We start from the raw sequence: 13,466 nt of genomic DNA, 5'->3' as shown, positions 1-13,466 counted from the left end.
ACAGCGCTTTGCACACAGTAAGTGCTTAATAAATGCCACCATTATTATTATTATTATTCAATCAATCAGTCGTATTTATTGAGCGCTTACTGTGTGCAGAGCACCGTACTAAGCGCTTGGGAAGTATAAGTTGGCAACATATAGAGACAGTCCCTACCCAACAGTGGGCTCACAGTCTAGAAGGGGGAGACAGAGAACTAAACCAAACATATTAACAAAATAAAATAAATAGACTAGATATGTACAAGTTAAATAGAGTAATAAATATGCACAAACATATTATTATTGTTGGCTGTGTGACTTTGGGCAAGTCACTTCACTTCTCTGGGCCTCAGTTACCTCATCTGTCAAATGGGGATTAAGACTGTGAGCCCCATGTGGGATAACCTGATCACCTTGTATCCCCCCTCCGGCGCTTAGAATAGTACTTAGTAAGAGCTTAACAAATACCATGATTGTTATTATGATATCATACAATGGAGTTGGTGGATGTGATCCCTTCCCTTAGGGAAGTCACTTCACTTCTCTGGGCCTCAGTTGCCTCATCTGGAAAATGGGGATTAAGACTGTGGACCCCATGGGGGACAGGGACTGGGTCCAACCCGATTTACTTGTGTCCACCCCAGCACTTAGTACAGTGTGTGACATAGTAAGCGTTTAATAAATACCACAACAACCTCCCTTCTGTCCTTCTCCAGCCCAGCCCGCACCCTCCGCTCCTCCACTGCTAATCTCCTCACCGTACCTCGTTCTCGCCTGTCCCGCCATCAACCACCGGCCCACGTCCTCCCCCGGGCCTGGAATGCCCTCCCTCTGCCCATCCGCCAAGCTAGCTCTCTTCCTCCCTTCAAAGCCCTGCTGAGAGCTCACCTCCTCCAGGAGGCCTTCCCACACTCAGCCCCCTTTTTCCTCTCCTCCTCCCCATCACCCCCCGCCACTACCTCCACCCGCCACTACCTCCTTCCCCTCCCCACAGCACTTGCATATATTTGTACGTATTTATTACTCTATTTTATTAATGATGTGTATACATCTATAATTCTATTTATTTTGATTCATTCATTCAATCGTATTTATTGAGCGCTTACTGTGTGTATTTATTGAGCGCTTGGGAAGGACAAGTTGGCAACAGATAGAGACGGTCCCTACCCAACAGCGGGCTCACAGTCTAGAAGGTTTTGATGGTATTGATGCCTGTCTACTCATTTTGTTTTGTTTTATCTGTCTCCCCCTTCTAGACCGTGAGCCTGTTGTTGGGTAGGGATTGCCTCTATCTGTTGTCGAATTGTACTTCCCAAGCGCTTAGTACAGTGCTCTGCACACAGTAAGCGCTCAATAAATACGATCGATTGATTGATTGATTGGTCTGCACACAGTAAGCGCTCAGTAAATATGATTGATTGATTGATTGGTCTGCACACAGTAAGCGCTCAATAAATTCGACTGATTGATTGGTCTGCACACAGTAAGCGCTCAATAAATGCGATTGATTGATTGGTCTGCACACAGTAAGCGCTCAATAAATACGATTGATTGATTGACTGGTCTGCACACAGTAAGCGCTCAATAAATACGATTGATTGATTGGTCTGCACACAGTAAGCGCTCAATAAATGCGATTGATTGATTGATTGGTTGGTCTGCACACAGTAAGCACTCAATAAATACGATTGATTGACTGGTCTGCACACAGTAAGCGCTCAATAAATGCGATTGATTGATTGATTGATTGGTCTGCACACAGTAAGCACTCAATAAATACGATTGATTGATTGATTGACTGGTCTGCACACAGTAAGCGCTCAATAAATACGATTGATTGATTGATTGGTCTGCACACAGTAAGCGCTCAATAAATACGATTGATTGATTGATTGATTGGTCTGCACACAGTAAGCACTCAATAAATACGATTGATCGATTGATTGGTCTGCACACAGTAAGGGCTCAATAAATACGATTGATTGATTGATTGGTCTGCACACAGTAAGCGCTCAATAAATACGATTGAATGAATGAATGAATGAACAAATACCATCATTATTGTTATAATTATAGGGCCCTGCCCATCCCCTTGAGTTTGGCCCCGTCCCCGGGCCACCAGATCACCCTGGCACATCTCAGGGCCACCAACCGTCCCTCAAAATGGGCCAACGACGGGGCCTCAGTCTCCCAACTGGGCCGCGCCCAAAGCAGCGGCACCTCAGCGGACCCCCCATCTTGGTTTTAATAACCTGCAGACCTTTCCCGACCTCCAACTCCTCACCCTGGGCTTCAAGGCTGTCCATCCCCTTGCCCCCTCCTACCTCACCTCCCTTCTGTCCTTCTCCAGCCCGGCCCGCACCCTCCGCTCCTCCGCCGCTAATCTCCTCACCGGGCCTCGTTCTCGCCTGTCCCGCCATCGACCCCCGGCCCACGTCCTCCCCCGGGCCTGGAATGCCCTCCCTCCCAACGTCCGCCCAGCTAGCTCTCTTCCTCCCTTCAAGGCCCTACTGAGAGCTCACCTCCTCCAGGAGGCCTTCCCAGACTGAGCCCCTTCCTTCCTCTCCCCCTCGTCCCCCTCTCCATCCCCCCCATCTTACTCCTTCCCTTCCCCACAGCACCTGTATATATGTATATATGTTTGTACATATTTTTTACTCTATTTATTTTATTTGTACATATCTATTCTACTTATTTTATTTTGTCAGTATGTTTGGTTTTGTTCTCTGTCTCCCCCTTTAAGACTGTGAGCCCACTGTTGGGTAGGGACTGTCTCTATATGTTGCCAATTTGTACTTCCCAAGCGCTTAGTACAGTGCTCCGCACATAGTAAGTGCTCAATAAATACGATTGATGATGATGATGATGATGATGATGATGATCCCAGGTTCTCCTCTTTCACCTGGCCCTAATCTCTTTTCAGCCCTGTCACCCTGCTAGTTTGAAAGCTCCCTGTGGTCATAACAATCAATCAATCAATCGTATTTATTGAGCGCTTACTGTGTGCAGAGCACTGGACTAAGCGCTCGGGAAGTACAAGTTGGCAACATATAGAGACAGTCCCTACCCAACAGTGGGCTCACCGTCTAAAACAGTCTAATAACAAATGGTAATTGTGGTAATAATAATAATGATAATGGCATTTATTAAGCGCTTACTATGTGCAAAGCACTGTTCTAAGCGCTGGGGAGGTTACAAGGGGACCAGGTTGTCCCACGGGGGGATCACAGTCTCAATCCCCATTTTACAGATGAGGGAACTGAGGCACAGAGAAGTGACTTGCCCACAGTGACACAGCTGACAAGTGGCGGAGCCGGGTTTCGAACCCATGACCTCTGAGTCCAAAGCCCGGGCTCTTTCCACTGAGCCATGCTACTTCTCTATTTGTTAGGCTCTTACGATGTGCCAAGCACTGGCGTGGATACAAGCTAAATCATTCATTCATTCAATCGCATTTATTGAGCACTTGATGTGTGCAGAGCACTGTGCTAAGCGCTTGGGAAGTATCGGGTCGGACGTGGTCCGGATCCCATCCGGGGCTCCACGTCTTAGTCCTCATTAAGCAGATTAAGGAACCGAGGACCGGAGGAGTTCCTACTTAGGCCAGGTATTTCATCATCATCATCATCAATCGTATTTATTGAGCGCTTACTATGTGCAGAGCACTGTACTAAGCGCATGGGAAGTACAAATTGGCAACATATAGAGACAGTCCCTACCCAACAGTGGGCTCACAGTCTAAAAGGGGGAGACGGGTATTTATTATTAAGCGCATACTATGTGCCACACACTGTACTAAGTGCTGGCAAATCGGGTTGGACCCGATCCCCGTCCCACATGGGGTCTACAGTCATAATCCCCATTTTCCAGATGAGGTCACTGAGGCCCAGAGAAGTGAAATGACTTCCCTAAGGGAAGGGATCACATCCACCAACTCCATTGTATGAAATCATAATAATAATAATGACGATGGTATTTGCTAAGCGCTTACTATGAGCCAAGCACTGTTCTAAGCACTGGAGGGATACAAGATAATCAGGTTGTCCCACATGGGGCTCACAGTCTTAATCCCTATTTTACAGATGAGGGAACTGAGGCTCAGAGAAGTGAAATGACTCACCCAAAGTCACACAGCTGATAGGTGGCAGAGCGGGATTAGAACCCACAACCTCTGACTCCCAAGCCCGGGCTTTTTCCACTAAGTCACACTGCTTCTCTGACAAGAGAAGTGAGACGACTTCCCCCAGGAAAGGGATAATAATAATAATAATAATAATAATAATAATAATAATGGCATGTATTAAGTGCTTACTGTGAGCAAAGCACTGTTCTAAGTGCTGAGGAGGTTACAAGGTGGTCAGGTTGTCCCATGGGGGGCTCACAGTCTTAATCCCCATTTTCTTGACGAGGTAACTGAGGCCCAGAGAAGTGAAGTGACTTGCCCAAAGTCACACAGGTGACAATTGACGGAGCCGGGATTTGAACCCATGACCTCTGACTCCAAAGCCCGGGCTCTTTCCACTGAGCCACGCTGCTTCCACACACCCCTACTTGGAGGTTTGGGTTTTTTAATGGTATTTGTTAAGTGCGCCAGGCACTGTACTAAGCACTGAGGTAGACACAAGCTAATCAGTTTGGACACAGTCTATGTCCCACGTCGAGCTCCCAGTCTTAATCCCCATTTTCCGGATGAGGGAACTGAGGCACAGAGAATTTAAGTGGCCTGCCCAAGGTCACACAGCAGACAAGTGGCAGAGCTGGGATTTGAACCCATGGCCTTCTGACTGTCTGGCCCGGGCTCTATCCGGTAGGTCACACTGCTTCTTGAGAAGCAGTGTGGCTCAGTGGAAAGAGCTTGGGCTTTGGAGTCAGAGGTCATGGGTTCGAATCCCAGCTCTGCCACTTGTCTGCTGTGTGACTTTGGGCAAGTCACTTCACTTCTCTGGGCCTCAGTTCCCTCATCTGGAAAATGGGGATGAAGACTGTGAGCCCCCCATGGGACAACCTGATCACCTTGTAACCTCTCCAGCGCTTAGAACAGTGCTTTGCACATAGTAAGCACTTAATAGATGCCATTATTATTATTATTATTATTATTATTCTCATCAGTGCATTCTTTCCCCCCTTTGCCCTCTGTGCTGTGGGTATCAACCTGTGGCTCGATTCATCATAAATGGGTGAGAGGAGTTGGGGGTTTCCCAACTACTGTTTTTCTAACCCACATGTCTTAATAATAATAATAATAATAATGATATCTGTTAAGCGCTTACTATGTGCCAGGCAGTATATTAAGTGCTGGGGTGAATACAAGCAAATCAATCTGGACACATGGAGCTCACATTCGCAATCCCCATTTTACAGGTGAGGTAACTGAGGCCCAAAGAAGTGAAGTGACTTGCCCAAGGTGACAGCAGACAAGTGGTGGAGATGGGATTAATAATAATAATGATAATAATGGCATTTATTAGGCGCTTACTATGTGCAAAGCACTGTTCTAAGCGCTGGGGAGGCTACAAGGTGATCAGGTTGTCCCATGGGGGGCTCACAGTCTTCATCCCCATTTTACAGATGAGGGAACTGAGGCCCAGAGGATTGAAGTGACTTGCCCAAAGTCACACAGCTGACAGTTGGCAGAGCCGGGATTTGAACCCATGACCTCTGACTCCAAAGCCCGGGCTCTTTCCATTGAATCATGCTGCTTCGCTTTTAGACTGTGAGCCCACTGTTGGGTAGGGACTGTCTCTATATGTTGCCAATTTGTACTTCCCAAGTGCTTAGTACAGTGCTCTGCACATAGTAAGCGCTCAATAAATACGATTGATGATGATGATGATGAAGATGGATTAGAACCCATGACCTTCTGATTCCCAGGCCCTTGCTCTACCCACTACGACATGCTGCTTCTGTCTTCTGAGAAGGCAGTAAGTCCAAAGTATTGGTTTATGTTTTCATTCCTTCAATCATTCAATCATAATAATAATAATTTTGGTATTTGCTAAGCGCTTACTATGTGCCAAGCACTGTTCTAAGCACTGGGGTAAATACAAGGTCATCAGGTTGTCCCATGTGGGGCTCACACTCTTCCCAGCGCTTAGAACAGTGCATTGCACATAATAAGCGCTTAACAAATGCCATCATTATTATTATTATTATTATTCATCCCCATTTTACAGATGAGGGAACTGAGGCCCAGAGAATTGAAGTGACTTGCCCAAAGTCACCCAGCTGACAAGTGGCGGAGCCGGAATTTGAACCCATGACCTCTGACTCCAGAGCCCGGGCTCTTTCCACTGAGCTATGCTGCTTCCCCAGTTGAATGACTAGACTGTGAGCCCACTGTTGGGTAGGGACCGTCTCTATATGTTGCCAACTTGTCCTTCCCAAGCGCTTAGTCCAGTGCTCTGCACACCGTAAGCGCTCAATAAATACAATTGATTGATTGATTGATTGAATGCTTACCGTGTGCCAAACGGGAAAATACAATATCTTTTTAAACAACACATCCAGCTCGCAGAACGAAGGTGGGGGCTGTCAGGGCTAGCTTTAGTATTCACCAGAAAGATCGTATAAAAAATAAATAAGCGCTTTCTCTTACGTATACCTGTATATATGTATATATGTTTGTACAGATTTATTACTCTATTTATTTTACTTGTACATATCTATTCTATTTATTTTATTTTGTTAGTATGTTTGGTTTTGTTCTCTGTCTCCCCCTTTTAGACTGTGAGCCCACTGTTGGGTAGGGACCGTCTCTATATGTTGCCAACTTTTCCTTCCCAAGCTCTTAGTCCAGTGCTCTGCACACAGTAAGCGCTCAATAAATACGATTGATTGCTTGATTGAATGAATGCTTACCGTGTGCCAAATGGGAAAATACAATAGCTTTTTAAACAACACATCCAGCTCGCGGAACGAAGGTGGGGGCTATCGGGGCTAGCTTTATTATTCACCAGAAAGATCGTATCAAAAATAAATAAGCACTTTCTCTTACATATACCTGTATATATGTATATATGTTTGTACATATTTATTACTCTATTTTACTTGAACATATCTATTCCATTTATTTTATTTTGTTAATATGTTTGGTTTTGTTCTCTGTCTCCCCCTTTTAGACTGTGAGCCCACTGTTGGGTAGGGACTGTCTCTATATGTTGCCAACTTGTACTTCCCAAGCACTTAGTACAGTGCTCTGCACACCATAAGTGCTCAATAAATACGATTGATTGATTGATTGATTGATTGAATGCTTACCGTGTGCCAAACGGGAAAATACAATATCTTTTTAAACAACACATCCAGCTCGCAGAACGAAGGTGGGGGCTATCGGGGCTAGTTTTATTATTCACCAGAAAGATAGTATAAAAAATAAATAAGCACTTTCTCTTACATATACCTGTATATATGTATATATGTTTGTACAGATTTATTACTCTATTTATTTATTTATTTTACTTGTACATATCTATTGTTTTTATTTTATTTTGTTAATATGTTTGGTTTTGTTCTCTGTCTCCCCCTTTTAGACTGTGAGCCCACTGTTGGGTAGGGACTGTCTCTATGTGTTGCCAGCTTGTACTTCCCAAGTGCTTAGTACAGTGCTCTGCACACAGTAAGCGCTCAATAAATACGATTGATGATGATGATGATGAAATAAATAAGTACTTTCTCTTACATATACCTGTATATATGTATATATGTTTGTACATATTTATTACTCTATTCATTTATTTATTTTACTTGTACATATCTATTCTATTTATTTTATTTTGTTAGTATGTTTGGTTTTGTTCTCTGTCTCCCCCTTTTAGACTGTGAGCCCACTGTTGGGTAGGGACTGTCTCTATATGTTGCCAACTTGTACTTCCCAAGGGCTTAGTACAGTGCTCTGCACACAGTAAGCGCTCAATAAATACGATTGATTGATTGATTGATTGAATGCTTACCGTGTGCCAAACGGGAAAATACAATATCTTTTTAAACAACACATCCAGCTCGCAGAACGAAGGCGGGGGCTGTCGGGGCTAGCTTTATTATTCACCGGAAAGAGCGTCTAAAAAATAAATAAACACTTTCTCTTACATCACATACTTGGCGCCCGATGAGAACCTGTCATCCGGGAATCTCGAAGCCGTTCCCAGACATTATCTCATTAACCCTCACAACAGCCCTGGGAGGTAGGTCGGGATTCTCATGATCCCATTCCAGGATGAGGGAACGGGATGAGAGGTTGAAAAATTGGCTCCAAGTCACACGGTGAGTAAAGGCAAATGCCGGAATTGACCGAGTTTGAGGCCTCACAACAATGCCCGGCTCTTAACTACACAACTTCTCTCAGAAGAATCAGTTCCAGCCCAAGCTGAATTCCTTAATCTTCCTAAATCATACAGGGTCGGCTCGCCCTGTCGATTATTGACCACCGGGCTCTCAGAATCATTTTAGAGTCCCGAGTAGTCCGAACATAAGGAATCATCTTGCCGTCTGACGTCGATAAGAAGATATAATAAACAAGACTGGTCTTCGTTATTTGTCCTTTTTAGACTGTGAGCCCACTGTTGGGTAGGGACTGTCTCTATGTGTTGCCAATTTGTACTTCCCAAGCGCTTAGTACAGTGCTCTGCACATAGTAAGTGCTCAATAAATACGATTGATGATGATGATGATGATGATGTCCTGAATGAGGGTAGTGGAAGATATAATAAATGAGGCCGGTCTTCGTTATTTGTCCTGAATGAGGGCAGTGGAGTTTCTCCTTAGGACAGCGGATGGACTAGAGCCTTCCCGCTGTTACATTTCCAAGTGGTGGCACAGAATAGGTTGGAAATGGCTTTCCGTGTTTTCCGTCAATACGAGATCATATCTGCAAAGGTGTGGCCTGGGAAAAGAAAAAAAAAAGAATATGAAACATGGTATTGATACTATTCAATACTATTATCATTATTATTATTATTTTCATTGTAACAAGTTTACTATGCAACTATTCAATACTATTATCGTTATTCTTGTTGTTTTCATTGTAACTATGCAAGTGGCTGCACTTGCTCTGTCCACGAAACCCGTTGTTGGGGAGAGACTGTCTCTATATGTTGCCAACTTGTACTTCCCAAGCGCTTAGTACAGTGCTCTGCACACAGTAAGCGCTCAATAAATACGATTGAATGAATGAATGAGTTCAATACTATTATCGTTATTATTAGAAACTCGTTAGAATATATCGTTATTATTAGTCCCTTTTAGACTGTGAGCCCACTGTTGGGTAGGGACTGTCTCTATGTGTTGCCAATTTGTACTTCCCAAGCGCTTAGTACAGTGCTCTGCACATAGTAAGCGCTCAATAAATACGATTGATTGATTGATTGATTGATTAGAAACCCGTTGTTGGGGAGGGACCGTCTCTATACGTTGCCAACTTGTACTTCCCAAGTGCTTAGTACAGTGCTCTGCACACAGTAAGCGCTCAATAAATACGATTGAATGAATGAATGAATGAATGAATTCAATACTATTATTGTTATTATTATTGTTTTCATTGTAACTATGAGTGAATAAATTCAATACTATTGTCGTTATTATTATTGTTTTCATTGTAACTATGCAAGAGGCTGCACTTGCTCTGTCCACGAAACCCGTTGTTGGGGAAGGGCCGTCTCTATATGTTGCCAACTTGTACTTCCCAAGTGCTTAGTACAGTGCTCTGCACACAGTAAGCGCTCAATAAGTACGATTGAATGAATGAATGAGTTCAATACTATTATCGTTATTATTAGAAACCCGTTGTTGGGGAGGGACCGTCCGTATGCGTTGCCAACTTGTACTTCCCAAGCACTTAGTACAGTGCTCTGCACACAGTAAGCGCTCAATAAATACAATTGAATGAATGAATGAATTCAATACTATTATCGTTATTATTGTTTTCATTGTAACTATGAATGAATGAATTCAATACTATTACCGTTATTATTACTGTTTTCATTGTAATTATGCAAGAGGCTGCACTTGCTCTGTCCACGAAACCCGTTGTTGGGTAGGGACCGTCTCTATACGTTGCCAACTTGTACTTCCCAAGCGCTTAGTACAGTGCTCTGCACACAGTAAGCGCTCAATAAATACGATTGAATGAATGAATGAATTCAATACTATTATTGTTATTATTATTGTTTTCATTGTAACTATGAATTAATGAATTCAATACTATTGTCGTTATTATTATTGTTTTCATTGTAACTATGCAAGAGGCTGCACTTGCTCTGTCCACAAAACCCATTGTTGGGGAGGGACCGTCCCTGTGTTGCCAACTTGTACTTCCCAAGCGCTTAGTACAGTGCTCTGCACACAGTAAGCGCTCAATAAATACGATTGAATGAATGAACGAATTCAATACTATTATCGTTATTATTACTGTTTTCATTGTAATTATGCAAGAGGCTGCACTTGCTCTGTCCACGAAACCCGTTGTTGGGGAGGGACCGTCTCTATACGCTGCCAACTTGTACTTCCCAAGCGCTTAGTACAGTGCTCTGCACACAGTAAGTGCTCAATAAATACGATTGAATGAATGAATGAATTCAATATTATTATCGTTATTATTATTGTTTTCATTCTAACTATGCAAGAGGCTGCACTTGCTCTGTCCACGAAACCCGTTGTTGGGGAGGGACCGTCTCTATGCGTTGCCAACTTGTACTTCCCAAGCGCTTAGTACAGTGCTCTGCACACAGTAAGCGCTCAATAAATACGATTGAATGAATGAATGAATTCAATACTATTATCGTTATTATTATTGTTTTCATTGTAACTATGCAAGAGGCTGCACTTGCTCTGTCCACAAAACCCATTGTTGGGGAGGGACCGTCCCTATGCGTTGCCAACTTGTACTTCCCAAGCGCTTAGTACAGTGCTCTGCACACAGTAAGCGCTCAATAAATACGATTGAATGAACGAATGAATGAATACGAAACATATTCAAAATTGTCCACAGGATTGGACTTCCTAACCAAGCACTTGGTCTGGAGAGTTGAACTGTAGTCTGGATTTGTTGAAAGTGTGACCTTGGACAGGTCACCTAACTTCTATGAACCTCAGTTCCCTCATCTGCAAAATGGGGATTCAATGCCTGTTCTCCCTCCTTCTTAGAATGTGAGCCCCATGTGGGACTTGCTTATCTTGTATCCATTCCAGCTCTTGGAACAGTGCTTGGCACACAGTGAGTGCTTAACAAATGCTATTAATAATAATAATTAATAATAATAATAATAATAATTTTGGTATTTGTTAAGCACTTACTATGTGCCAAGCACTGTTCTAAGCACTGGGGGAGAAGCAAGGTAATCAGGTTGTTCCACATGGGGCTCACAGTCTTAATCCCCATTTTCCAGATGAGGGAACTGAGGCATAGAGAAGTTAAGTGACTTGCCCAAAGTCACACAGCTGATAAGTGGCGGAGCCGGGATTAGAACCCATGACCTCTGATTCCAAAGCCTGTGCTCTTTCCCCTGAGCCACGCTTCTACTGTCATACATATTCTTAGACTATAGGGACCGTCTCTATATGTTGCCAACTTGTACTTCCCAAGCGCTTAGTACAGTGCTCTGCACACAGTAAGCGCTCAATAAATACGATTGAATGAATGAATGAATACATATTCTTAGACTATAGCGACCGTCTCTATATGTTGCCAACTTGTACTTCCCAAGCGCTTAGTCCAGTGCTCTGCACACAGTAAGCGCTCAATAAATACGATTGATTGATTGATTGATTGATTGCACACAGTAAGCGCTCAATAAATACAATTGAATGAATGAATGAATACATATTTTTAGACTATAGGGACCGTCCCTATATGTTGCCAACTTGTACTTCCCACACGCTTAGTCCAGTGCTCTGCACACAGTAAGCACTCAATAAATACGATTGAATGAATGAATGAATACATTTCTTAGACTATAGGGACCGTCTCTATATGTTGCCAACTTGTACTTCCCAAGCGCTTAGTACAGTGCTCTGCACACAGTAAGCGCTCAATAAATACGATTAAATGAATGAATGAATGAATACATACTCTTAGACTATAGGGACCGTCTCTATATGTTGCCAACTTGTACTTCCCAAGTGCTTAGTACAGTGCTCTCCACACAGTAAGCGCTCAATAAATACGATTGAATGAATGAATGAATATCTACTTAGACCATTTGGTTTAATGCTAATTTACTTGCTTAAGAAGAAAGAAAACTTTTCATTAGTTCACTAGACAATAATAATCATTGTACTTGGTAAGTGCCTATTATGTGCCAGGCACTGTACTAAGTGCTGGGTTGGATACAAACAAATCAGGTTGGACACAGTCCCTGTCCCACGTGAGGCTCACAGTCTCAATCCCCATTTTTCAGATGAGGTCACTGAGGCACTGAGAAGTGAAGCAGCAGCGTGGCTCAGTGGAAAGAGCCCGGGCTTTGGAGTCAGAGGTCACGGGTTCAAATCCCGGCTCAGCCGACTGTCAGCTGTGTGAATTTGGGCAAGTCACTTTACTACTCTGAGCCTCATCTGTAAAATGGGGATGAAGACTGTGAGCCCCGCTTGGGACAACCTGATCACCTTGTATCCCCCCCAGCGCTTAGAACAGTGCTTGGCACATAGTAAGCGCTTAACAAATACCATCATTATTATTAAGTGAAGTGACTTAACCAAGGTCGCACAGCAGACAAGTGGCCGAGCGGGGATGAGAACCCAAGACCTTCTGACTCCAGGCCTGTGCTCTAACCGTTCATTCGATCCTATTTATTGAGCACTTTATCCATCACATGTGCTGCTTCCCACATCAAACTGCAAATATAGGCACGGAACACATCTCCCAAATCTGCTAGATTGTACTTTCCCAAGTACTTAATACTGTGGTCTGCAGAAGGTAGCGCTTAATAAATGCCACCGACTGATTGCGAGAATCTGATACGGAGGCTGAATTCAGGAGCGCATAGTTTTGAAACTGATCATTCATTGATTCAACTGTATTTATTGAAACTGATCATTCATTCATTCAACCGTATTTATTGAGCGCTTACCGTGTGCAGAGCACTGTACTAAGCGCTTGGAAAGTACAATTTGGCAACAGATAGAGACGGTCCCTACCCTACAATGGGCTCACAGTCTAGAAGGGAGAGGGGGCAGAGAAACAGATGAGAGAGGGGAGAGAGAAAGAGATGAGAGAGAGGGGGGAGATTCATTCATTCATTCATTCAATCGTATTTATTGAGCGCTTACTGTGTGCAGAGCACTGTACTAAGCGCTTGGAAAGTACAATTTGGCAACAGATAGAGGGGGTCCCTACCCAACAACGGGCTCACAGTCTAGAAGGGAGAGAGGGCAGAGAAACAGATGAGAGAGGGGAGAAAGAGATGAGAGAGAGGGGGGAGATTCATTCATTCAATCGTATTTATTGAGCGCTTACTGTGTGCAGAGCACTGTACTAAGCGCTTGGGAAGTACAAG

The 13,466-nt window shown here is 43.6% G+C and overlaps 1 protein-coding gene across 1 annotated transcript in view; it reads right to left on the bottom strand.

The window, feature by feature from the left end:
* Positions 1 to 8,637: 8,637 nt before the first annotated feature.
* LIPH (lipase H) overlaps positions 8,638 to 13,466 on the bottom strand; it is a 96,234-nt gene continuing 91,405 nt past the window's right edge. The window contains exon 17 of the mRNA XM_038745063.1: positions 8,638 to 8,860. Coding sequence (XP_038600991.1) covers positions 8,773 to 8,860 — 88 coding nt within the window. The 3' untranslated portion in view covers positions 8,638 to 8,772. The remainder of the gene's footprint in view (positions 8,861 to 13,466) is intronic.

Source organism: Tachyglossus aculeatus, chromosome 1 (assembly GCF_015852505.1).
Source record: "Tachyglossus aculeatus isolate mTacAcu1 chromosome 1, mTacAcu1.pri, whole genome shotgun sequence".
NCBI classification, from domain to species: domain Eukaryota; kingdom Metazoa; phylum Chordata; class Mammalia; order Monotremata; family Tachyglossidae; genus Tachyglossus; species Tachyglossus aculeatus.
Note: the sequence above shows the minus strand (reverse complement) of the source record. Positions and strands in the feature narration are given on the sequence as shown.